Genomic DNA, 24,017 nt, shown 5'->3' with positions numbered 1-24,017 from the left:
TTGCAGACACTTTTTTTCCAAAGAGAACTAATATCAAACTAATACCAAAGAGAACAGCTTCTTCACACTTTTACAACCAATGCTCTAAGCTCTGAATGTAAGAAAAAGTCTTTTCCCATCAACACAGCTGGCTGACTTAAACTACATAAAAGTTGTGCTTTTCTCTTTTAATTAGAATGGCAAGAGAAGGAAGAACACAGCAATTTTCCTTCTACAAAAATACCAATTTATTGTGCAGAATGGGGAAGGCAGTCTGTGGACTCATCAGCACACACTAATTTAGAGCAGATTCAGAAGTTGTGGCCTGGATTATTATCAATTATAAACTGGCCTGGCATTGCTGCACCACTAGTTCTCTATAACTGCTGAATCAGGCACTGAAAGTCTTTTAAAAGTTGAGTAACAAAGCAAGGGTATAAAGTGAAACAAGCAAACCATCAAAAAATCAGAGCAGTTAATCTCTTTAATATAAAATCACTTCCCCCCACACCAAAAGCAGCAGCACTGTATTAAGGGTGCATTACAGTTAAATTAAAGGAACACCATCGTGACTGAAGGTGTCCTCATCTAAATATCTTCAAATAATTCATAGTCCATTTCTGTACACTTTAGCTTATCAAAATAATGCACTGGAAACAAAACCTGTCTCTTCTGTTCAGCAGGTGCCACTACCACCACTTCTCAAAGAAAACACAGTCTCTAGGAACACCAATGCTGGAGAGCAGTTTGGATATAGACTCTATCATTGGAGGTGGACCGCAGATGTACCATAAAGTATCCTTAGACACATGTTTTTCTAGATCCTTTTCAGATATTCTTCCCTCTGACAAATAAAAAAAAAAAATAGGGAATAGAACAGAAATATTAATCAAGAAGTAACTTCAGAAGTATGACTGGTTAGAGTTATTTCAAATCCTCATTTCTTTACAAATGCCAGGCCTGTTTAAGGATAATTAGTATCCAAGATTTGAAGCCTCCAAACCCGATTGTTCTTTGGGGATTTAGATCAGTACTGCCAGCTGGAATACATAGGATATTGGTCACTGAAGATGAACATGGCTTACATGTAACTAAAAACCCCACAATTCAGATGAAAAAAAAAAATAGGTAAGTATCTCTAACACCAATACAGCAGAGATCAACCATGGTGGAAGTATCTCTTACAAGAAGTCAGCTTATCCTTCATCAGTTCCACCTTCAGCAAAGTAAATATTTTGCTTAACAGTTGCTACAATAAAGTTTGGAGTGGGAAACACCACAATGAATTTTTAGATTTAAACCTCCTCTGTTATTAGAAATTAAAAAAACAAAACAAAAACTGTGAAGGGAATATTTTCCCCCAAAGCATAATACATACAGTCAAATTATGTAGGTTTTAATTCCCATCTCATTTTGAATCTGTAATGCTTGTAACTTCATCCTCTAAGCTGTAATCAAACTCAGAGCTCAAACATCACCTTGTGTACACACTGCCATGTTTACCTGTAACATGTGGCTGAAGCTCTTTACAGATCTGTGAACTCTGCTGGGTGATGTGGAAACGACAAGTGATCTTCCCAGGGAAGGCATTCATCAACCCAAGAATGTTCTTCTGCAATGCCAAACAGACTTGCTTACACCACAGCCCATCACATCACATCACAGCAGATGTATGCATACAGCCCCACTGGTCACTGCTGGGTACTGAGACTCTCATTTCAGCACTGAGAAATTGATGGGCAGATTTCACAGGGCTGACCCTGTGAGAAACTTAATGAAATCCAACAAGGGCAATTGTAGAGTCTTGCAGCTGGCAAAGAACAACCCCAGGCATCAGTATAGGTTGGGGTCTTATTTGTTGGAGAGCAGTGAAGGGGGAAAAGGAGGGAAGGTCAACCATGAACCAGCAATGTGCTCTTGTGGCAAGGAGGCCAATGCCATTCTGGGGTGGATTAGAAGGGCTGTGTTTAATAAGTCGAGAGAGGTTCTCCTGCCCCTCTACTCTGTCCTGATGAGGCTGCAGCTGCAGTATTGTGTCCAGTTCTGGGGCACTTAGTCCAAGATGGACAGGGAACTGCTTGAAAGAGTCCAGCACAGAGCCACAAAAATGATTAAGGGAGTGGAACATCTTCCTTATGAGGAGAGCCTGAGGGAGCTGAGGGCTCTTTAGCTTGGAGAGGAGGAGCCTGAGAGTGACCTCATTCATGTTTATAAAGATGTGCAGGGTGAGTGCCAAGAGGCTGGAGCCAGGCTCTGCTGGGTGATGCCCAATGACAGGACAAGGGGCAATGGGTGCAAGCTGAGGCATAGGAAGTTCCATGGAAACATGAGGAAGAATTTTTTCCCTGTGAGGGTGACAGAACCCTGGAAGAGGCTGCCCAGGGGGTCTCCTTCTCTGGAGATTCTCCAAACCCACCCGTGTGATCTGGTCTAGGTGCTCCTGCTCTGGCAGGGGGGTTGGACTGGTGATCTTTCAAGGTCCCTTCCAGTCCCTAACATTCTGTGATTTTGTGACCTGCACACACTATGATTTGAACTGAAGCTGCTGGAGGTTTGGTGTTAACTATCAGAGTTGTGATTCAGAGAACTGGCAAGTAGAGTTTGTACTCTGGGAAAAATAGCATTAGCTTAGAATCATAGAATGGGTTTGGGTTGGAAGGGACCTCCAAAGGGCATCTACAGGATTTCCATGCCTGGAATGTGAACACACTGCAGCCATGTTTAGTGGTCTTTTTTTTTTTTACACCAATTTATTAGATTTGGACATAAGAACAAGTTAAGTCCTTTCCTGATTTCTTTCCCATATAAATTTTCATTATTTCCTCCTCCTGCATGTGGGTTTTCCATTTAAAAACCCCAACCCTGCAGTATTGTATTTAACATTTGTTAGGAACTTTTTGAGTCTCATCTGCTTTATCTAGTAAGATTTCTACACTCTTTACTCTGTGTTCTCCAAGTAAAAACAACTACGGTGTAATCTAATGGAGGATGTTCCTGCTCACTGCATGGGGGGTGGACTAGGTGACCTCTGGAGGTCCCTTCCAACCCAAACCCATTCTATGATTCTAAGCTAATGCTATTTTTCCCAGAGTACAAACTCTACTTTCCGAGTCTCAATCGCAACTCTGATAGTTAACACCGAACCCCCAGCAGCTTCAGTTCAAATGCTGTAGTTACTTCTGAAACTAAGACTTAGTTACTGTCAAGATTCTGCACTATTTGGGATTTTCACTGCTGGAATGAAAGAAACTCTTTCTTAGATATTTCCCTGCTGCAGTGAAACTCAAGAAATGCTATCTCCCGCACTGAAAAAAAACCTCTATGATTGGAACAGACTGACAGACCAGTAGCTGGCTAAATGGAAGAGCAGATAGGTTCCAGTTTATTATTCTGCTTCTAGCCACACATAAATGGCTTTTCAAAGAAAGCAAACATCTTCATATCTAAAAACATGGTACAAGTACAGAAGAAAACACTAGCGAGTGTGTGGATAGCTTTTAATCTTTATCTTACAAGCAAAAGCTTTTGACCTCTATCTTCCAAGCAAAAGCTTTCAATACCTCAAAGAAACCTAAATCATTAGGGATACTTCTTTACAGAAGCTGTGCTAATTTGACCCTAAAATGCTATCAGTGGCCCTTAAGGGCTGAGTGTGACAACTGACCTTTAACTGTTATGTAAATGTTGATGAAGTCCTTCCTATACAAACAATTTTACAAGTGGTTGTAAACCCTTCATTCTTACACTAGTGCCAAATACCAACTAATGCTTTATGACTAAAGCTCCCCTATTTTTTAGGAAGTATCTCCTTTGGACAGAATTGCTTCTGCAAGTCTTTAAATTCACTACAATCTATAATGAGACTGTGTGGTTACAGTGTTCTAGCAGACAGCATTATGCAATACTATACACACATGCATTATACTATGGACAGTCTTTAGTCTGCTCTGATGCTTTTATGAGAGAACAGTAGGATGTACACATTTAGGGCTGTCTGACTTAGCAGTGAAGTCCAGTTAACTACCTTAGTCTGTACACTGGCATAGGAAATTAACAAAACACTCGTGGGATTTGAGGCAGGGAGTGACTTCTGTCTCTGTACAGTGTCTTACACTGAGGGCCTCCCTGGGATTTAGCAACAGAATGATCTATATGCACTAACAGCTGGATATATGAGACCTATTTTGTAAAGGAATTATTTACCTTAAATAAGAGTTCACTTGTCTTTTTTGCACTGTAGTACAGCTTCACTGTTCCCATTTTGTATCCATTTCCTTTACCTTCTTGGTATCCATGAAGATCTGCTATATGCAGCAGTATAGAAAACAATGGGTTAATTCCAACACCCCCTGCTATCAGCACTAGTTTTACAGGGGAGTCACCAGGCTGAGGATCAAAGAAGAAATCACCTCCCACTCGAAGAGCCACTTCTGAGTCAAGAGCACACTAGGATGAAAAAGAAGATACTTAATTTCAAAACTAAAAGCAAAAGTTGAAATATTCATCTTCTTGCACCACAAGTCATAAGACTCGCTGGGCTGTGATTTCTTTATTTCTATTGACCAGTGAGGGAAAAGTTAAGTACTTGAACAGAAATGCAGTTTCAAACTAGCTGAAGTAATCTGTTTCAGTGTCTCTAGGGATCTAGTTCTGCTCTCACAAGTTTCAGTCTTCTGATAAGGCAGGGTGGTGACTCCCCCTTCCCAGCTCCGTAACAGTTGAAAGAGGAACAATTCATGCAGGTTTTTCAAGAGCCATATGTGGTTGTGCAAACCCCAGGTTAACCTCAGCTCACACTCTTACCCAAACCCAGTCCAGGCCTTGCTGTAAGGCCACAAAAGGAAGTCAGAATGATTTAATATACAGTAACATTAAAAAAGAAATACCTCCAAACAAGTCCAGTCTGGAGAAGAGAAGACTGAGAGGGGATTCAATAGATGTGTCTAAATATCTGAGGGTCAAGAGGGAGGGGACAGGTTCTGCTCACTTGCACCTTGTGATAGGACAAGGGACAATGGATAGAAACTACAACACAGGAGGCTCCACCTCAACACGAGGAGGAACTTCTTTACTGTGAGGGTCACAGAGAACTGGAGGAGGCTCCCCAGAGAGGTTGTGGAGTCTCCTTCTCTTTCAAGACCCATCTAGATGCCTTCCTGTGTGATCTGTGCTAGATTCTATGGTCCTGCTCTGGCAGGGGGGTTGGACTCGATCTCCAGAGATCCCTTCCAACCCCTAACACATCCTGTGATCCTGTAAATGAGTACTAACTATTCCAGTAGCAACTTTTACCCTGAGATATCAACTTCCTTTACAACTTTTAAACAAGTAAGTACCAGAGCTTTTTCACCATATATAAGCCTTTTCAAATTCTAGGTTGCCACTTTAATCTAAGCAGAAGCACGCACTTTTGTTTAGCCAGAGGAGGCCACACATACCTGGGAGATGTCTCCACAGCATCAGGTTTGAGCTAGCTTATCCACTAAATAAGGCCCTCCTATAAATTCAGCCAGAACATTCAGCAACAGCAAACTGATTTACAACATCAAAAATCCTCAAAGAGTCTTCAGAGACTGGGAATTAGGAAGTTAGGCCTTCACATTCTTGAAAGAGCAATACCAAAAACCTGCCAACCCTCTTCGGACTGCAGGCACACGCACCACGAGTTCCACACAACATCTCAACAGGGTTGGTTTGTTTATGTTCCAGTAGAGACAACTTGATATGGTTAACTACTTGGTTAACAGCACTCTGCATATTCTCAATTCTAGGAAATCTTATGAGGACAGACTGAGGGAGCTGAGGGCTCTTTAACTTGGAGAAGAGGAGCCTGAGAGGTGACCTCATTCATATTTGTAAAGATGTGCAGGGTGAGTGCCCAGAGGCTGGAGCCAGGCTCTGCTCGGTGATGCCCAATGACAGCACAAGGGGCAGTGGTGGAAGCTGAGGTATAGGAAGTTCCATGGAAACAGGAGGAAGAATTTTTTCACCGCAAAGGCAACAGAACACTGGAACAGGCTGCCCAGGGGGGTTGTGGAGTATCCCTCTCTGGAGACACTCAAGACCTGCCTGGATGTGTTCCTGTGTGATCTGGTCTAGGTGATCCTGCTCTGGCAAGGGGGTTGGACTGGGTGATCTTTGGAGGTCCCTTCCAGCCCCTACCCTTCTGAGATTCTGTGAACTCTGCATCAATCTTGACTGTAACTCTCCTGGCCTCTGAACAAAACTGCAGCACTTGTAAACCTAGGATAACCTTGTCAACTTACACTGCAGCTGCATTTACAAAACAGGCAAAGAACAGTAAATACGACAGGCCACAGAAAGCTGTGAAAAGAGCAAAAGCTGACAGGACAGATCATCTGTGAAATATGATCATCAGCAGCAATAGGACTCTTCTGACTATAATTAAATGGGGTAAACAAATGAACAAAATACTGCAAGAGGCCAGACAGACTTTACTTTTAATACTGCATGAATCAAGCCTTGAGTTATGCCAATGGTATAAAAATTGCATACTTAAAAGCATACTATAGAAATTCTGAAGTATTCTGTTGTTTTACCATTTCAGAAAAAACGATCTAAACATCTCCCTTTGCTCCCCATTAATAATCTGAATTCACCTGACCACGATTCCCAGTTTGTATTTGTAGAAATGGCCAACACTGATGGCAAGTTACCAGATCTGACACAGCCTCTTCTTAGGCACACAGGTTAGAACACAGAATTTTCAGCTTTTTTCGGTTCATTAGTTCCAAAGGAGTGAAGATCCTTGTCTGCACTAACTACAGTATCACTACAAATCCACCAAGCACAAATGGAGTCAGAAGATGACTATAACCGTATGAACATTCAGTTTCAGTCCCTTAGTCACACAAAGGTTCTAAGATGAACATTGCATTAAAAATGGCTGAACAGTTTTTCAGTCACTAGCAATAAGTGCTCTGAAATTACACATGCCATCCCCTCTGCATCCCCAAAAACTAAAAAAAAAAACAAAAAAAACAACAAAAAAACCCAAACAAAACAAAACAAAAAAAAACCCAACACCAAACCCAAACCCGCCAAATCTCACAGTTAATTCCATTTACCTTTGTGTGAATCCAGTGAGCAGGAGGATGATCAGTGTGTTTCACTGCCAGCTCTAATACTCCTTCTCGTTCCAGCAGGCCAGGGCTTGAACATATTGAGAATCCCCCAACTACAGATAGTCCAGGAATAAAGAAATCGACCCTAAAAGCAGACCAGAAATGAAAGCTTTAAAAAAACCCAACAACCCCAAACATGGACCAAAACAAAATGGCTGACTTGTTTTAATTACCCTTCCTTTACAAAGACATCGTCATTGCCATAACAGAAGTTTTTCAATAAAAGGATTTCAAGTAATCCAATTTCACTGAATCAAGAATGTTAGGGGCTGGAAGGGACCTCCAAAGATCATCCAAGTCCAACCCCTCTGACAGAGCAGGATCACCTAGAGCAGGACACACAGGAACACATCCAGGTAGGTTTTGAATATCTCCACAGAGGGAGACTCCACAACGCCCTGGGCAGCCTGTTCCAGACTTCTGACACCCTCGCAGGGAAAACATTTTTCCTCATGTTAACATGGAACTTCCTGTGCTTCAACTTCCACCCATTGCCTCTTGTGCTGTAATTGGGCATCACCAAGCAGAGCCTGACTCCATTCTCTTGGCACTCACCCTGCACATCTTTATAAACACAAATGAGGTCACCTCTCAGTTCTAATTTCCTTAGAATTACTGTCATCTAGGAACGTGTCATCACCTTTGTTAAACCAGCACGTTTTCAAACCATTCTGCATTGGATGCCACATCCCACACCAGACCAGAACTCCAGCATTATGTGTGCATTAAAACAAAAACAGCATGGTTTGACCGAGTGGCTTTGATCCTACTCTTTTTGGTTCTTTTGATGGGCTCTTCAATTTTCAGACACAAGAAGTTCTGAAAGGTAATTTTAGGGAAATGTCTTTAGATGAAACACTTTCTTTTCTCGGGATGAGGAAACATCTGAAGTAAAACCACACTGTGTAAAGAATTTCTCAGGTGGAGAATGCGTTCCCAGCAGCAGCAGCAGCAGCAGAATCGCTCCAGTTGTTGAGCCGCAGCGCCCTCTGGTGGCACCGAGCTCCACCCAGCCGGCAGTAAATTGAAAGTGGAAGAAACCACTACAGGGTCTTTTAAAAGTTAAAGTAAACCACTCGTGAGTTTCTACAAATTAGAAGGTAACATATGGCTAAGCTTTTGCAACTCCAGTAATTAGAGCTTGGAAGGCAAGTCACTGCTACGGATGAGCTATAATTAATTGTCAAAAGTCTTTGATATTCCAAATAATATCAGAAAGTTAGAAGTCAGTTTATGATTCAACACTTAAAACTCCTCTGCATTGCATAGATCTTTAAATACTTCAGCTTTCTACACCACATAACAAAATCCTTGTATTTCAAAAGAAGACTAAAATTAATACTAATGTTTAATAGTGCAGCTCCACCATGCCTGTCAGCAATGCCAAGTATAGAGATCACTATTCCATTCAAGCCTGAGCTGGGCTGGCTCAGTATAAGTTAAGGGAGAATGCAACAAGAAACACAGAATTCCACTGGGCAGAGACTTTCTTTAAACAGCAAGGCTGTGTTCTTCATGGAGACTGCAAATTCTTGAGAGAGGAAAAGAAGCACTTTGAATAGTTCACTGCTTTTGAAAGAAAAAACAAATTCCCAGTTTATGGCCCACAAAGCTTCACCCATCAAAGAAAAACATCTTCTCTTTCTCTTGAAGAATGCACAAAGTGTGATGTATGCAGTACTATAGTGATATAAATATTAGTGATGCTAATAAACTTGATGGTGTATAAAGGCTGCAAATGAAAAGTCAACAGTTGGGAAGGTTTATTTTGCTGCCCTCAGCTTCTGCAGCCTCACTGCCCACAGGGCTCAGCTTTCCTGGTAGTAAGGACCTGAGAGATTAGAAAGGACGACTCCTGTATTGCAGCACTTACTGTTATCAAAGAACATCTCAAGACGCTACTAAAGCTCTTTACCACCCTCTGGTGGAAAGTCATCTTACTGCTTACACTGCCCAAAATACAAAGTGGGGGAAAAAAGGGGCACGGAATTACATGTATGATGTAAAGTAACAGTTTCCATTCAAGTCAGAATGTTCTGCTTGACAAGCTAAGCAAAACACTACTCAAGCCAGGTGGGGAAACATACACACAAACCCGAATATTGCTGTAAGAGAATCATAGAATGGGCCAGGCCAGAAGGGAGCTCCAAAGCTCATCCAGTCTGACCTCCCCGCACTCAGCAGGGACATCCCCAACTAGATCAGGCTGCCCAGGGCCTCCTCCAGCCTCACCTTGAATATCTCCAGGGAAGGTGCCTCAACCACCTCCCTTGGCAAACTGTTCCAGTGTTCCACTATCCTCATAATAAAGAGCTTGTTCCTAAGTACTGAAATCAAACATTGTTTTTACCCTTCTGAAGTGCTAATTTGGCATTTGTTTCTTTCTGTGTTTCTCTCCCATTTACGTAAGTGTGCAAGATTCCAGGGCACAGTATACTGTGTGACAGTGGACTGGCTCGTATTTCTGATAGCTTGTCTCATCTTAGCTCTGTGTAGGAAGGATAAGAGGTCTCCTGAAGAAATACTGCCTGTGTCAGGGTAACCAAAAAGAGCAGTTCTAGGGGAAACAATCCAAACCAAAACACACAAAAAACCCTCCGACCCACCAACAAACAATATAAATCCACAAGGAGAGGTGCATAACGATGTAGAACAGAGATACTCTGGTGGTTTTCTATCTCCCTCCTTTTAGAGGCTCTCTCAAACAAATCTTTAAGAATAGAACAATTACAACTGCTGGAGGAGGAGATCAGAAACACTAAACCCACAAAGCCACTTCTTCAAAGTATTTCTGACACGCACATACCTCAGTGAAGGTTTTAGTAAATCAAAATGGGTAACGGCAACAAGTCTCCTCATTATTAACTGAAGTCAGGCAAACACCTGACTTACAGCATTCTGCTTGCAAAACAAATTCACTTTGGTTTCTGAAAAGCTTGGTAATGACACCCAACTGGAGAGGTGGAGAGGCTGACACACTGAAGGGTTGTGCTGCCATTCAGCCAGACTTGGACACGATGGAGAGTTGGGCAGGGAGAAACAATGAAATTCAACGAGGGCAAGTGTAGAGTCTTGCACCTGGGAAAGAACAACCCCAGGTATCAGTATAGGTTGGGGGCTGACCTGTTGAAGAGCAGTGAAGGAGAAAAGGACCTGGGGGTCCTGGCGGTTGACCATGAGCCAGCAATGTGCTCTTATGGCCAAGAAGGCCAATGGCATCCTGGGGTGGATTAGAAGGGCTATGATTAGTAGGTTGAGAGAGGTTCTCCTGCCCCTCTACTCTGTCCTGATGAGGCTGCATCTGGAGTGTTGTGTCCAGTTCTGGGGCACTTAGTCCAAGATGGACAGAGAACTGCTTGAAAGAGTCCAGCACAGAGCCACAAAAACGATTATGGGAGTGGAACATCTTCCTTATGAGGAGAGACTGAGGGAGCTGAGGGCTCTTTACCTTGGAGAGGAGGAGACTGAGAGGTGACCTCATTCATGTTGATAAAGATGTAAAGAGTGAGGGCCAAGAAGCGGGAGCCAGGCTCTGCTGGGTGATGCCCAACGACAGCACAAGGGGCAGTGGGTTGAAGTTGAGGCATAGAAGTTCCATGTGAACATGAGGAAAAATTTTTTTCCCTGTGAGGATGCCAGAACACTGGCACAGGCTGCCCAGGGGGGTTGTGGAGTCTCCCTCTCTGGAGATATTCAAAACCCACCTGAATGAGTTCCTGTATGATCTGCTCTAGGTGATCCTGCTCTGGCAGGGGGGTTGGACTGGATGAGCTTTTGAGATCCTTTCCAGCCCCTAACATTCTGTGATTCTGTGACAACACTTAAAAAATGCACACAGCTTTAGTGAGTCTTGGGCTGTAACGTCTTACTATAGCAAATTCTAACAAGTTAGCCTTTGCTCCTCAGGAAATTGTGGCCTGGTGTTTTGTACTGCTCATCAAGAAATGCACCCACGGTTCATAGCCACAAACATAGAGAAGTTGTTGTGTACCTTACAATAGCATTAGAATACTTTCAAGGAAGAAGAAGATGAAAAAGAGTAATTATAATTGAAGCTTTCAGTTTTCAGCATGATAATTTCTAAAACATTTTTGGAGTGTCAATGCACTTCCCAAGTACTGGCAAGCAAGAATTTAATATGAGTCACTGTACATGTGCAAAAACTGAAGCAAATTGCTCCACAAACAAATTATTGCAATCATCATCTTGTGTTCTGGTTCTAAATTTAAAAGCCAGCATATTAACACTACATGAGTAACATATGTTGTTAATACCCTAGCAGCTATACTTTGATTCCAGCAAAACCACTTTCAGATGGCCTAGGCCAATAAAAACTTCAAGAACATTTAAATGTCCCCTGTTAAAAGCAGCCACTTGTAGTTTTTAATTAATTTCTAAGAGGGGGGTGGGGAAAAAGTGATTGAGTGGGAATATTTTAAACAAGGAAGGAAGACAAACATGAAAATCCACTATTTCCATGGGAAAAAAAGCTGTATGGCTGCTTAAACAGCTAATTATTTCAAAGGCTTAATAATTCGAGTTTTTTTATTTTCAAGTTTGCCTATCTGTATTTATATGTTAATCTCACTCAACAGGCTCAATGTTCAGAGTGGAAGCAATTCTGATTTAATTATAAACCAAAACTAAGTAACATGCAAACCAGGAGTCTCTGTAAAACTAACTAGTAAATAAAGACAATAAAGTGAGCTGCAGAATGAAGTGCAGTGTAACTCACAGTGTTCCTGAGGAAACAGTGTAACACACAGAAACCAGAGGAAAATACCAACAAACTGCACATTTAAAGAACATAATTTTTCCCTGTAAAAATTAACATAACCATATTTAATAATGTCTCCTGTAAAATATGGCAAACATCAGCTGCTTGACAGAGCACCCAATAATAAAATATTGCATGTCAGAAAGTAATAATCTTTCCAAGGCTTAAGTATTAGTTGTCTTGTTAAAACCTTTTGTTACAGTGGACTTCTGATAGTAATTTTCCCCTCCAATGTCAGATCTTACCACTGTCCTGCTTTGAAAGTAAAATCTTTATCTGCAATAGCCAGACGAAGTCTTTTGACTGTCTCGGATTCATTGGTGATTCCACACACTTTTGCCTGTGAAATTACCTAACAAAAGAAAAGAAACCATTGGTTAGGTAGGGATCATCTGCAGCAAAAGTACTCAAGACTCTGTGAATGACAGACCTACCACTTGGCTGTTACCTGCAGCACCTCATTACTGGAAGCACCAATATTTTATTCACTAGGGTAGTGAAAGAAAAACAGTCACTGAATACAGAAACGGTTTCCTACTTAGAGTCCAGCACATTTGTCACTTTTTTGTCAGGGTTATTCTCAGATTATTTACAAATTTGTTGTATTTCAGTTGAAGAGAACAGAATCATAAAGTGACTGCCAGTTACCACTTTGCAGATTCTTTTTTTTACACCTATCCTAGGCAAACACTCCTGTATCTTCCAGCAACAAAGTAAAAAGATCTCTGATATGAAGACTGAACAAAGCAAGCTCACAAAAAGATCAGCTGCTACTAAAGTCCCAAGGAGAATTCTGGATTTGTATATCTCATTGAAGTCATGACATGCATTATTGAAATATTATGCATTAATGAAAGAAAACCAACAAGCTTTGTGTTACTTCTTTTAGGCACATACCCATTTGACCACAGACGCAATCTATGAACACCGGGAAACTGCCACACAAGCATTCATCACTAGCCAACAGAAGAGTTTTGATTTGGCATCCAGATGGAAGGGGAAGTAAAAAGATATTAAAAAGAAGAAAAATAATGCTTTTCTACATGAAAAGCATATTTTGCAACAGGGGCCATTGGAGAGGAGCTCCACACTTAAATTGATGACCCACAGATTTTCATCACCTACCCTCCCTACCCTTCCTGTTCAGGTATTTTTGAGTTATAAATATTAAACTTCTTCCTCTACAAAGAAAGTAATGCCCTAGGAATTTTCCACACAGGCCAATATACAGATTTTTCTCTGTTAAAAAGAAGTGCTGATGTCATTTAGCACACTAGGAAATCCTAATAACATCACCACAACTCTACCGCTTCTCATTTCATTAAGATCAAACTGGTTTAAAAAAAAATAATTAAGCATTAAACAACTATGGTCTAATTTAAAACACATGGCAGGAAATTAATTTATTCATAAAACAACATCTGAACATGTCCACTGTCCCATTAAGCAGCAGGACATTTGCCAGTTTAAACTAAAGTAGCATACATTTCTTTTCCACTTTAGCAGGCAGTATTAAATGAGGAATGCAATCACTCTAAATTAACAAATGAAATGTCTGACATGACTTAAATGGTTGTTCTGAGGGAGAAACCTTAAGTGCAGGAAATGGACATTAAGTTTTGATATTCTTCATTCCTTTCCTTACTCTTCAGCACACTCCCTAATTTCTTTGGCTGACAGAGCACTGGAAATTTAATTCTTCATCAGTGTAAAGCCATTACAAAAATCAGATTTCAGTCAGAGTAATGAAAGACATTCAACCAGTACTTTGGACTATCACAAGAGTATCCAAGTGACTCACAGCAAGGTGACAGTGAGAAGGAAGACACAGAATCATAGAATGGTCCAGGCCAGAAGGGACCTCCCAAGGACATGCAGTCCAACCTCCCTGCAGTCAGCAGGAACATCCCCAACTAGATCAGGCTGCCCAGGGCTTCATGGAGCCTCATCTTGAATATGTCCAAGGAAGGGACCTCAAACACTTCTGTGGGCAAGCTGTTCCAGTGATCCACCACCCTCAGTGAAGAACTTCTTCCTAACATCCAATCTAAATCTGCCCTTCTCTAGTTTGAAGCCATTGCCCCTCGTCCTGTCCCTGCAGGCCTTTGTAAACAGTCTCTCTCCATCCTTCCTGCAGGACTCCTTCAGGATGCTACTAGGTCTCCCCAGAGCCTCATCTTCTCCAGGCTGAACAACCCCAGCTCCTTCAGCCTATCCTCACAGTAGAGGTGCTCCAACCCCCCCTGATCATTTTCAGGACTCCAGACTTTGCTGTTGTATTTCAAGAAAGTATTAGACACTTTTCCTTGCCCTGGTCTTTCCCATTACCACTCGTCAACAGGCAATATTGTGTGGCATGCACAACAAGGCACCATAGAGCTCTGAGTCTTTCACCTTTACAGAGGACTGAAATGGCTACAAGGCAATACAGCCTGAGGCAAGCCAACAATTGCCAATTATATGGAAATTACAACCAAGCAGAGCATTTATAAAAAAAACTTACTTCAAAGCAGTCAGAAATAAAGTTACAAAGAACAAATCAAGTATTAAAAAAAAGAAATGGCATAATCTTTTGATATGCAGAGAATTTGGGGTAGCAAGAACTGAGCCCTGCTGTTTTTTCTATCCTACCTTGCTTCCCTTTCTTAGGCCTTAGCTCCCTGTACCAGCCCCTGAGCTTCCAATACCTCTCCAGGATCCATTTCTCACATATTTTCCAACCACTCAGCATGTATGTTTAACAGAAAAGTTAAGCAACCCAAGCAACCAGAAATATCCAAGGTTAAAAATAACATGGTTGCAAAACTCAAACATGCAATCAATGTTTCCACATTAGAAGCAAACAAGAATGTGCACCTGTCTGTCCCTCTCTGTGCTCCTTTTCTCCCTGTCCTGAGTAAATCTTGCATGAGTCAGAACCACCTGAGCAGCTGTATGTCCACAAGCCATTCCAACCTGTACTCCAGAGGAGCTGACATTAGGTGTGAGAGGTGAGGTAGCTCAGAGACACATGGTTCCCAAAGCTGGCCCACACCCTGGCAGCTCTGCTAAAAGGCAAAAATCTGTTGTGTTCACCTCATCCAGCTACACCCTATGTCACAAGTGATGAATATTCACTTTGGGGGTTACCTACATGTCCCCTCCTCCCAGCTGCCTTTTGAGGAGAATTCACTTGGCCTGTAGCTTATTCTCAACTGTATAAGAATCCAGCAGACAAGTGATTTAATTATTCCTGCATATGCACATTCGTATCTGTGTAGCTTGTCCTGCTGTGTGACACATGCAAACCCAGCCTATCATGACTGAGAGAAGCCAGATAAACAACAGAATGAAAACAGGCACAAAAAAACCCAACTGTTCCCCAGTTCCTGGAAATTCAAGGTGGGATTTTTCAGTCAAAAAAAGTGCCCTCCATCTCCTGAAAGGTCTAAGAAAAACAGAATTATTTCACAAGTGAAACATTTCTGAGAACTGAAGTCTCATTCTCCCAGAATTTAAAACACTTACTTGCTAACTACAGAAAGGAAACACCTCTGTGAAGCACAAGAGTATGTTCACCTCTGAACATGATGAAAAAGAATGCTGACTGCACAGAACTGAGATCCAGAATAAGCACGTCTGGATTTTGATGGAGGTGTCCTCCTTGTACTCGCGAGTTAAAGTGCAAACAAACTACAAATGACTTCAGCACCTATCCTAGGAAGAGACTGAGAAACCTGGGGCTGTTTAGTCTGGAGAAGACTGAGAGGGGATCTGATCAATGTCTATCAATATCTGAGGGGTGGGTGTCAAGTGGAGGGGGCCAAGCTCTTCAGTGGTGTGCAACAATATAACAAGGAACAGCAGGTACAAGCTTGAACATAGATTTCACCTCAACGTGAGGAAAAACTTTTTTACGCTAGGGTGACAGAGCACTGGAACAGGCTGCCCAGAGAGGTTGTGGAGTCTCCTTCTCTGGAGACTTTCCAAACCCACCTGGATGCATTTCTGTGCAGACTGCCCTGGGTGATCCTGCTCTGGCAGGTGGTTGGACCTGATGATCTCTGGAGGTCCCTTCCAACCTCTGATATACTCTGATACTGTGATACAATCCTTTTTACAACTGGCTACCATCTCTGCCTTCAAAATACTTTTTCATCTTATCTCCTATGCTATAAAAGAGTATTTTCCACATTTTTTTAAAATCTTGAATTTGAACCACAATTGTAGAAATCCATAAAAACCTGAGAAGCCCATGCGGAGATGACAGGTATCAGTGTGCTTTCATTACTTACCATAATCACCATGAGGGTGGTGAGACACTGGAACAGGTTGCCCAGGGACGTGGTAGAAGCCTCATCCTTGGATGCTTTTAAGGCCAGGCTGGATGTGGCTCTGAGCAACCTGATGTAGTGTGAGGTGTCCCTGCCCATGGCAGGGGGGTTGGAACTGGCTGATCCTTGAGGTCCCCCTTCCACCCTAACAATTCTATGATTCTGTAATCCATACTGGACCAGAATCCTAATAGATTTCTTATCCAATGTAAACTGCATCACATGGCACTGGCAATTTTTATAACTCATAACATTTCACCCATTGACAAAAAAAAAAAAAAGCTTATTTTGCAAGAGAATCAAATATAAAAAAAATGAGAAAAACAAGCAAGACAACCCAGTAGAAAACAAAATGAAGCCTAAGAATCAAATAGTTATCCAGTTTCTTCCCATTAAAAAAACCCAAACAAACAAAACAATAACTAACTTACATACCAAAGAAGAGAATACTGACCTCCTGGCGAAAATTATTTGCTGTCCTCTCTAGATGATCCATTTTCCTTTTTGATTTTATTGTGCTGCAACAAAAAAAACCAAAGATAGATAATTGTCATTTTGTCAGCTGTGCTGCTGTCCCTCCCTGATATGAATTGCTATCAGCATAACAATTTACTAGTCTAACCCAGACTACTGAGGACATAAATCTAGCTAAGAAATATACAACTGAGAGTTAGATAAATATTCGTAGGTCTGTAATAATTTTCAGCTTTACCAGTATTATCATGACATTCTATTTAAAACACCAACAAAGGCTTTTGTGTGTGGATGACCTACCTGTTCACTGTGCAGTAACAAAAAGCAGAGTGCCTCAACACCACCAGAGCAGAAGGAGTGGGAAAAATTCCTCTAGCACCTCTCAGTAATTGAGGAACAGTAAACCTCACATAAATAGTAGCATGAGCCATGATGGCTGAGCTGTCTTCAGAATCACCAGCTCCTGAAAAATCCATATAAATATTGGTTAAATAAAATACTCACTGTTTGCCTGGGCTTGTTGTCACCCCCCATCTCCATTAAATCAGAAAGGCCAAAGCTTAGCTGCAGCCAGAAGTAGCAATAAGCATATAGGGTAACAAGAAGGAATTCTGGAAGTATGGAAGTATCATAAAGAAGTGAAAACATGCATCCATCTGCTGAAGGGGAAGATAACCATGTCACAGATGATATGGAAAAGGCTGAAGTACTCAACAACTTTTCTTACTCAGTCTTCACAGGCAAAGCCTGCACCTAGACCTCTTCTTGTACCAGTACTGTCTGAGAAAGAGGAGTAACTAGGAGTGAGGCCACCAACTGCTTAGAGAAGCTGGATGTATTCAAACCCACAGGGCCAGATGGGTTACACTCAAGGTTGCTAGGAGACACAGCTGACATGCTCCATTGCCTATGAAAAACAGTTATTACAGAAAGTCTCCAATCGACTGGAAAAAGACTAATGCACACTCATTTTCAAAAGAGGCAAGAAGCAGTGTCCATATCCAGTCAGCATCACCCCTCTGAAAAAATGCTCACAGCTCATCCCCTTAGCTGTGTAAAAGCTAAGAAAGTAATCAGGGAGATTCAACACAAATTTACCAAGTGCAAATTATGTTTGATAAATACGAACACCTACTGTGATTAAATATCTGGTCACACAGCTAAGGGGAGAGCAGTGGATACAAAACACCTTGACTGCCCTGTGGCTTTTGACACCATCTACCATCACACATACACTAAGAAGCTGAGGTCAGATGGACTGTTGGGAGTGGCTGAAAACTGTCTGGGCTGACAGATTTGAAAACCTGATGGCTTTACGTTGTTTCAGTTGCTGGCTAGTAACAGTAAGAGTACCCTGGGGTTAATACTGTGGCTGATACAGTTCAGTAAATTGGATAAGATAGAAGGTAACATCAGCAAACTTGGGGATGATATTAAATTAGAGGGATGGTTCACATGCTGAATGGCAGAGCTTCACTTCAAAGGGGCACCGAGAAACTGCAGATCTGGAAAAGAGAAACCTCACGAACTTAAAAGATGTACAAAGGGCTACCTAGAACTGTCTGAATCCAGTGCTAGCATCTGTCCTGCACCAAGCAGGAGTTTTGACTAAACGACCCTTTGAAGTCCCTTCCAGCCAACACATCCGTGATTCTAAAAGCTCAAACAGTATTTATGTTTGAAAAAAGATCAAACACTGACTATGCATTTCCTTTCTATTGGTAAAGAAAGGTTCTGGTTAGAAAATTTTATAAACATTACCTCTCATACCTCCATATATCCTACATAATATTTACATCTCTAAACAGTTAAGCAAGTAGCAGACACATCCACTACAGTGGAAACATGGTATGAAGCTTCCAAACTGCATACACAAACAGAGCTATTGCAGGGAAAGATAAAATGATGTGTGCACTGTTCAAAATAAGTCAGAAACACCCTCAGTTTATCAAACATAGGAAAAGGTTCACAGTGAGCCAAGAACTATTTCTCATTACTTGAAAATGTGTCTGTTTCTCCCAAAATGGACCAGCATAATTCTCTATCATATTATCATCATCTAGCAAATCACATCATTTCTACAATGCAATCCACTGCTTCTTTGGAGCACTCTTATCTTTTACTTCCATTAAATCCCTTTTCCTGCATTCTTTTAAAGCATGTAATTTATTTTCAAAATGTTTTTGCTTTTCTTTTTGAATCCTTTGAAATGGCAACAATCCATCTTGTTTAATTAATCAGGCCCATACGCCCTGGGCTTTCACTAACAGCTGCATTGGCTGGTCACTTACTAATCTGTCCAGCTTGTAATCTTCTACAAATGGGAGGCAGAGCTTTCATAAATTAGGCTATTCAGAAATGGAATACACTTACTACAAGCATTCAAAATGCCTACTTTTAAGAAATACATCCTGCAGCTTTTAACTGTCCATAATTTTTACTATCATTTTAGCATTTATGTCAGCTCACAACTTTCCATTTAAAATTCTTTTACCAATGGACAAAACTCTTACCAACAATGAACAGCATATACAGAGCACTCCCTTTAAAAAACAAACAAACAAACAAAAACCTTTAGCACTTGTTACATGCAAATGTGAAGAAGCTTTTGATGACAGAAATATTAACAGTCTTAAAATACAGGGCACACATCTAATGAAGAAGTCATCTTCCTGTACTTCAGCACATTCCATTTTTAAGGCCAGAGTGCTCAAAAATCCTGGAGTGACTCAAATTCATAAGATCATTTTATGATTTAAGTCTTCAGACAGTCTATCTTTGTTACATTCATCTACATCTCTTTTTAGGCTTCTTTCTTTTTGATTCATGTTTTAAAGCTTTGCACTACACCACATTAACTAATTCAAAGCAAACATGATGGATGCCTGAAAATGGACATTGCTAGGTAAGCATAATTGTTTATGTCAATTGCTGTGACTACTTAAATCACATCCCCACAACGAATCAGATGCTTTGCTTCAGAAGCCAAGGACTGAGATTCTTCTTCTTTTGTATTTTCTTTAAATCACCTCACACAATGCTCTCCACAATTAATTGCCACTACACAAACACAAGCTACACACTCCTGGTAAAACAAGTGGCCCGACTTCAAAATCCAATACAAAGACTCAGTTGTTTATTTTATATATTTGGTTTAATTCTGTTGCTAAAGGCTGACAGTCACTTATAGCTGCCCTCATTTTCATTTTCACTGGTACCACTTTAGGAAGCAAGTATGTTCAGTTCTACACACGAAAATGTAAAACTCAACCAAACAAAAATGTTCAGTATCAATATATAATAGTCAAAATAGAATAAAAATAGTCAAAATAGAATAAATGTCAACCTTATTTTAAGAGCTACAACTTTGAAGTCTGAGTTGAAAGATCCCATTGATACAGACTATTTTAAGTCTGAGACTCCAGCCTACATTAATTCTTGAAAGGCAGTTCAAGGTACTTGTTCCATTTACACTACCATCAGCCACTTTCCAATCCTGAAAGTCTGGAAATACAAACTTCCAGTCTATAACTAATAAATTCTAAAATATCTCTTAATGAATCCTGGCTCTCCTCTACAAGTCTGAGTCATGCCTTTAAAAAACATGAACAGCCTCTTCTCCATCTGCCCTGTGATTTTCTTGGCTCATTTAGCTCTTTGGCAATTCCTTGCCCTCCAAGAAGGGCAATGCTTCAGCCTCCCAAACTCCTGTCTGGTGGGACGGTCTCCTTCATTTTTTTCTTCTCTTCTTACCCAAGCTCTCACAGAAACAACGACACCAAATATTTCCTTTCTTCCTTTGCTCCACTGACAAAAAGGTGTTACTTCTTTGTCTGACTCCTGCCTCTTCTCACTTAAAATTAGAAAGCAAGCAATTCACTCATTCTCCTTACCCTGAGACCCACTGGCTCTGGTTTAGTATTGCTTGAGATCTACAACTGCAGTTGCTTTTAGTTCACGTGTACCACACTAAGCAGCCAATTACTATGACAGTAAATGCCAGAGAGAAGCTTGCGCTTAGCTGAAGCGCGGCAGCGTGAAGCAGGCAGGAGGGCTGCTGCCCCTGTGCGCCCTCCCGCCTTGACCTGGGAGAAGGTGAAGCCCAAGGTCGTAGCAATACCCTGCCATCCCTTCAGCCACTAGCGATCGCTCCTCCGCGCAGCCCCTCAGGCAGGAGGCTGTCAGGACGAGGAACCGGCAGGGCCGAGGAACCGGCAGGGCCGAGGAGCGGAGGGCATCAGTACGAGTGGGTAGCCAGGCCCCCGACTGTGCGGGAATCACACTGCGTGTGTGTCGGAACGAGCCGAGGAGACTCCCGCAACCCCATCCCACACTCCCTCCGGCTCCCGCTCCTCTTCTCCTCAGCAGCCCCAAGGCCACGCTTCCCGCCCGTCCCCTCCGCCCCCGCGGCGCCGCCGCAGCCCCTACCCGCCGCCGCATCACGTGACGAGACCAGCCCCGCGACACAGCGCGCGCGCGCGCGGCAGCGGTGCGTGCGCCCCGCGTCACTTCCTCTCCCCGCCCCGGTGGCTCCCTCGCCGGCGCCATGGCGGTCTTCCACGATGAGGTGGAGATCGAGGACTTCGAGTATGACGAGGAGACCGAGACGTACAGCTACCCTTGTCCCTGCGGGGACCGCTTCCTCATCACGCGGGTAAGGGTGGCCAGGCAGGAACGAGGCGGCGGGAGACGGAGCGGGGGGGTGACAGCGTTAGGCCTCGGTGCTGCCTCTGCCGGCCGCGTCTATGAGTCGGGCAGGCGAAGAAATGATGACAGTTTTTTCCGTGGCTTTTGCAGGAGGACCTAGAGAACGGTGAGGACGTGGCCACCTGTCCCAGCTGCTCCCTGATTCTGCGCGTCATTTACGACCAGGTGGGTGCGGTGAGAGCGCTGTCGGACGTAGTTACGGCCCGCTTCCCGCAGCGGTGGGTCGGCTGAGTCGAGTTCATCACGCTCTGAGGAAGCAGTGGTGGCAGCTTTTAGAGGTCCTTGATAAGCGTGGGATTGGGCTGTGTGAGGTAGTAGACCTTTTGGTTGTGACTCTGGCTCCTGCCTCGTCTCTTGTTTTTCTGGTCACTTACTGTTGTGTTTGGGATGTAAAACATGCCTACTTGTGTGAGGGTGGGGTGATACACACCCTATCACACACAGCTATATCTGCGATGTTAGGACCTCTCTATGATACTAGCAGACCTCTCAACTAGCCCAGTAATTTTTCTTATCCAGTAGGCATTCTGTAGCTTTCTTATGGGAGACAGATTCAATCCAGTTATACGCAGCCTGGAAAAGAAAATGTTTATTTGGTATTTTTTTGAGAGATAAGAACATAATGAAAATCAACTAAAACTCCTCTTGTCTTTAGGAGCAATTTATGCGTGATGAAGTCATTGCAGAGCCTTTGGCAAACAAGGAATTGGTTAAGTGCTGACTAATACATCATGAACTCTTGCTGCTTTGGAATAAGAATGTATGGGGATGGCAGTTCCTGAAAGAGACATGTCCTCCTGGTGGAAGTGCTGGCTGCTGTGAGATAAAAGTGCAATAACTGGCTGTCTTCGTAATGTGAATGAGAATTTGCTGGGACATCAACACATGAATGGGTTTTGTTCAAAAGGATTGTACATTTTTAAGAGTATATGAGTTGCCATATATATTCTAGAAGATGTGATCCTAGCTGACAGTAAGTCAGCCTGTGGAGCTGTGAACTTGCAGCATTTATCTGGAAGTGGCTTTTTAGCCAATGGAGTAAAGCAGGTTTTGTATGGGCATATACCAGTGTGAAATGGCATAGAGAGCTGAAATGTTGAGAGACAAAATTCAGAAGTCCATAGGACCTGATCACAGAATCACAGAATGTTAGGGGCTGGAAGAGACCTCAAGAGATCATCCAGTGCAGCCCTGCTGCCAAAGCAGGATCACCTAGACCAGATCACACAGGAACACATCCAGGCAGGGCTTGAATACCTCCAGAGAGGGAGACTCCACAACCCCCTTAGGCAGCCTGTTCCAGTGTTCTGTCATCCTTACAGTGAAATAATTCTTCCTCCTGCTTCCGTGGAACTTCTTATGCCTCAACTTCCACGCATTGCCCCTTGTCCTGTCATCAGGCATCACTGAGAAGAGCCTGGCTCCATCCTCTTGGCACTCACCCTTTATGTATTTATATATATGATGCCATACAGAAATACAATTTTGACACAGCGTGGCATCACCCATGTGATGTGGCTCGTGTGGGAAGCAATAAGACCTAGAACGTTGTTAGTAAATGGTTTTTACTACTTCTAAGCACAAAGAAAGCGCAGCTGTATTTATAGCTGCAGTGGAGGCAACACCTGAGTTTTGTTTCTTAATTGGCAGTTGCTTTGAAACAACTTTGGTAGCTGTTATCAAATGACTCTCTGGTATAATAGCTATAACACTTCTGTGGAGGTTGTGTGAAATGAAACAAAAGGAGTCAACCCCCTGCAAAGCCAGTAATGTGCTAACCAACTTGGAAGTAGATTTTAATTTCCATATATTTTTCTCAAGAACTTTGCAGTTTGACTGTTGCAGCAAATACAAAATGGGCTGCAGTTCTTTGTGCCATTTGCAGCAGCACATTTGCTGAATTTCTCAGTGTTCCCAGGTTAGATTCTGTCACTTCCTGGATAGGAGATGCATTCTTGCCTTAAAGGAATATTTTAGGGTAGAAAAGAGTTGAAAGAATATACTCCAAAGTTCATTGATTCCAGAATACTTCCTTGTATTTGCAAGCCACTGCATTTAAATATTTATTTAAAATCATGGTTATTCATGTTTAATTCTGTGAATTAAACTGGGGGGGGGAAATAGATTTATATAGCATTTAGGTAGTTATTTTGCTCCAGGCACTAAAGATAAGCAAGTCTTACTGAATTTTTGTGTTTAACTGTTTTGGTTCTTACAACATTCTGTGAATGTTAAAGATGAACGTTCTAATATTTTTTTTTATATGAAAAGAAAACGACAGCAAACTACACCCTTCAGTTTTGAATCCAATATGCACAACCCAAAGTGTTTTCATGCCTGAACCAGAAGGTGGCACTCATGTTACTTCAGTAGCTGTGTTTCAAAACAAAAAAAGGAAGTTGTGGTACTTTGGTTAGCTATATCTGGTCAAATATTTATTTTGATTATTTAAATAAAGATATTGAAAACTTCACCAGAGGTTATAATGAGCCATTGTTTATTTGGTTTGTGCACCAGACAAAGATTCCCTGAGGTGCTGAGTTGCTGCTGTGGTAATAACACTGGAATTTCTTCACTGTAGTTAATTTAATTCTATCAATATATGCTATCAAGCAAATTGAC

The 24,017-nt window shown here is 42.0% G+C and overlaps 2 protein-coding genes across 3 annotated transcripts; one reads left to right on the top strand and one right to left on the bottom strand.

Moving 5' to 3' along the window:
* Positions 1 to 241: 241 nt before the first annotated feature.
* OXNAD1 (oxidoreductase NAD binding domain containing 1) lies at positions 242 to 17,143 on the bottom strand. The gene is made up of 7 exons (XM_054384967.1): positions 16,989 to 17,143; positions 16,669 to 16,732; positions 12,147 to 12,253; positions 7,068 to 7,209; positions 4,183 to 4,425; positions 1,483 to 1,591; positions 242 to 823 (listed from the first exon to the last, which is right to left on the bottom strand). The coding sequence occupies exons 1-7, from the start codon at positions 17,117 to 17,119 to the stop codon at positions 669 to 671; spliced, it is 951 nt and encodes a 316-aa protein (XP_054240942.1). The 5' UTR covers positions 17,120 to 17,143; the 3' UTR covers positions 242 to 668.
* A 4,074-nt stretch (positions 17,144 to 21,217) lies between these two features.
* Positions 21,218 to 23,467, top strand: DPH3 (diphthamide biosynthesis 3). Of its 2 annotated transcripts, XM_054384926.1 has the most exons (3): positions 21,218 to 21,342; positions 21,486 to 21,560; positions 22,051 to 23,467. In XM_054384926.1, the coding sequence occupies exons 1-3, from the start codon at positions 21,235 to 21,237 to the stop codon at positions 22,114 to 22,116; spliced, it is 249 nt and encodes an 82-aa protein (XP_054240901.1). In that variant the 5' UTR covers positions 21,218 to 21,234; the 3' UTR covers positions 22,117 to 23,467. The 2 variants fall into 2 exon arrangements, with proteins under 2 accessions (XP_054240901.1, XP_054240902.1); XM_054384927.1 differs by lacking the exon at positions 21,486 to 21,560.
* The last annotated feature ends 550 nt before the right edge of the window (positions 23,468 to 24,017 follow it).

This window comes from Indicator indicator, chromosome 11 (genome assembly GCF_027791375.1).
Source record: "Indicator indicator isolate 239-I01 chromosome 11, UM_Iind_1.1, whole genome shotgun sequence".
In the NCBI taxonomy this organism is placed as follows: Eukaryota; Metazoa; Chordata; class Aves; order Piciformes; family Indicatoridae; genus Indicator; species Indicator indicator.
Note: the sequence above shows the minus strand (reverse complement) of the source record. Positions and strands in the feature narration are given on the sequence as shown.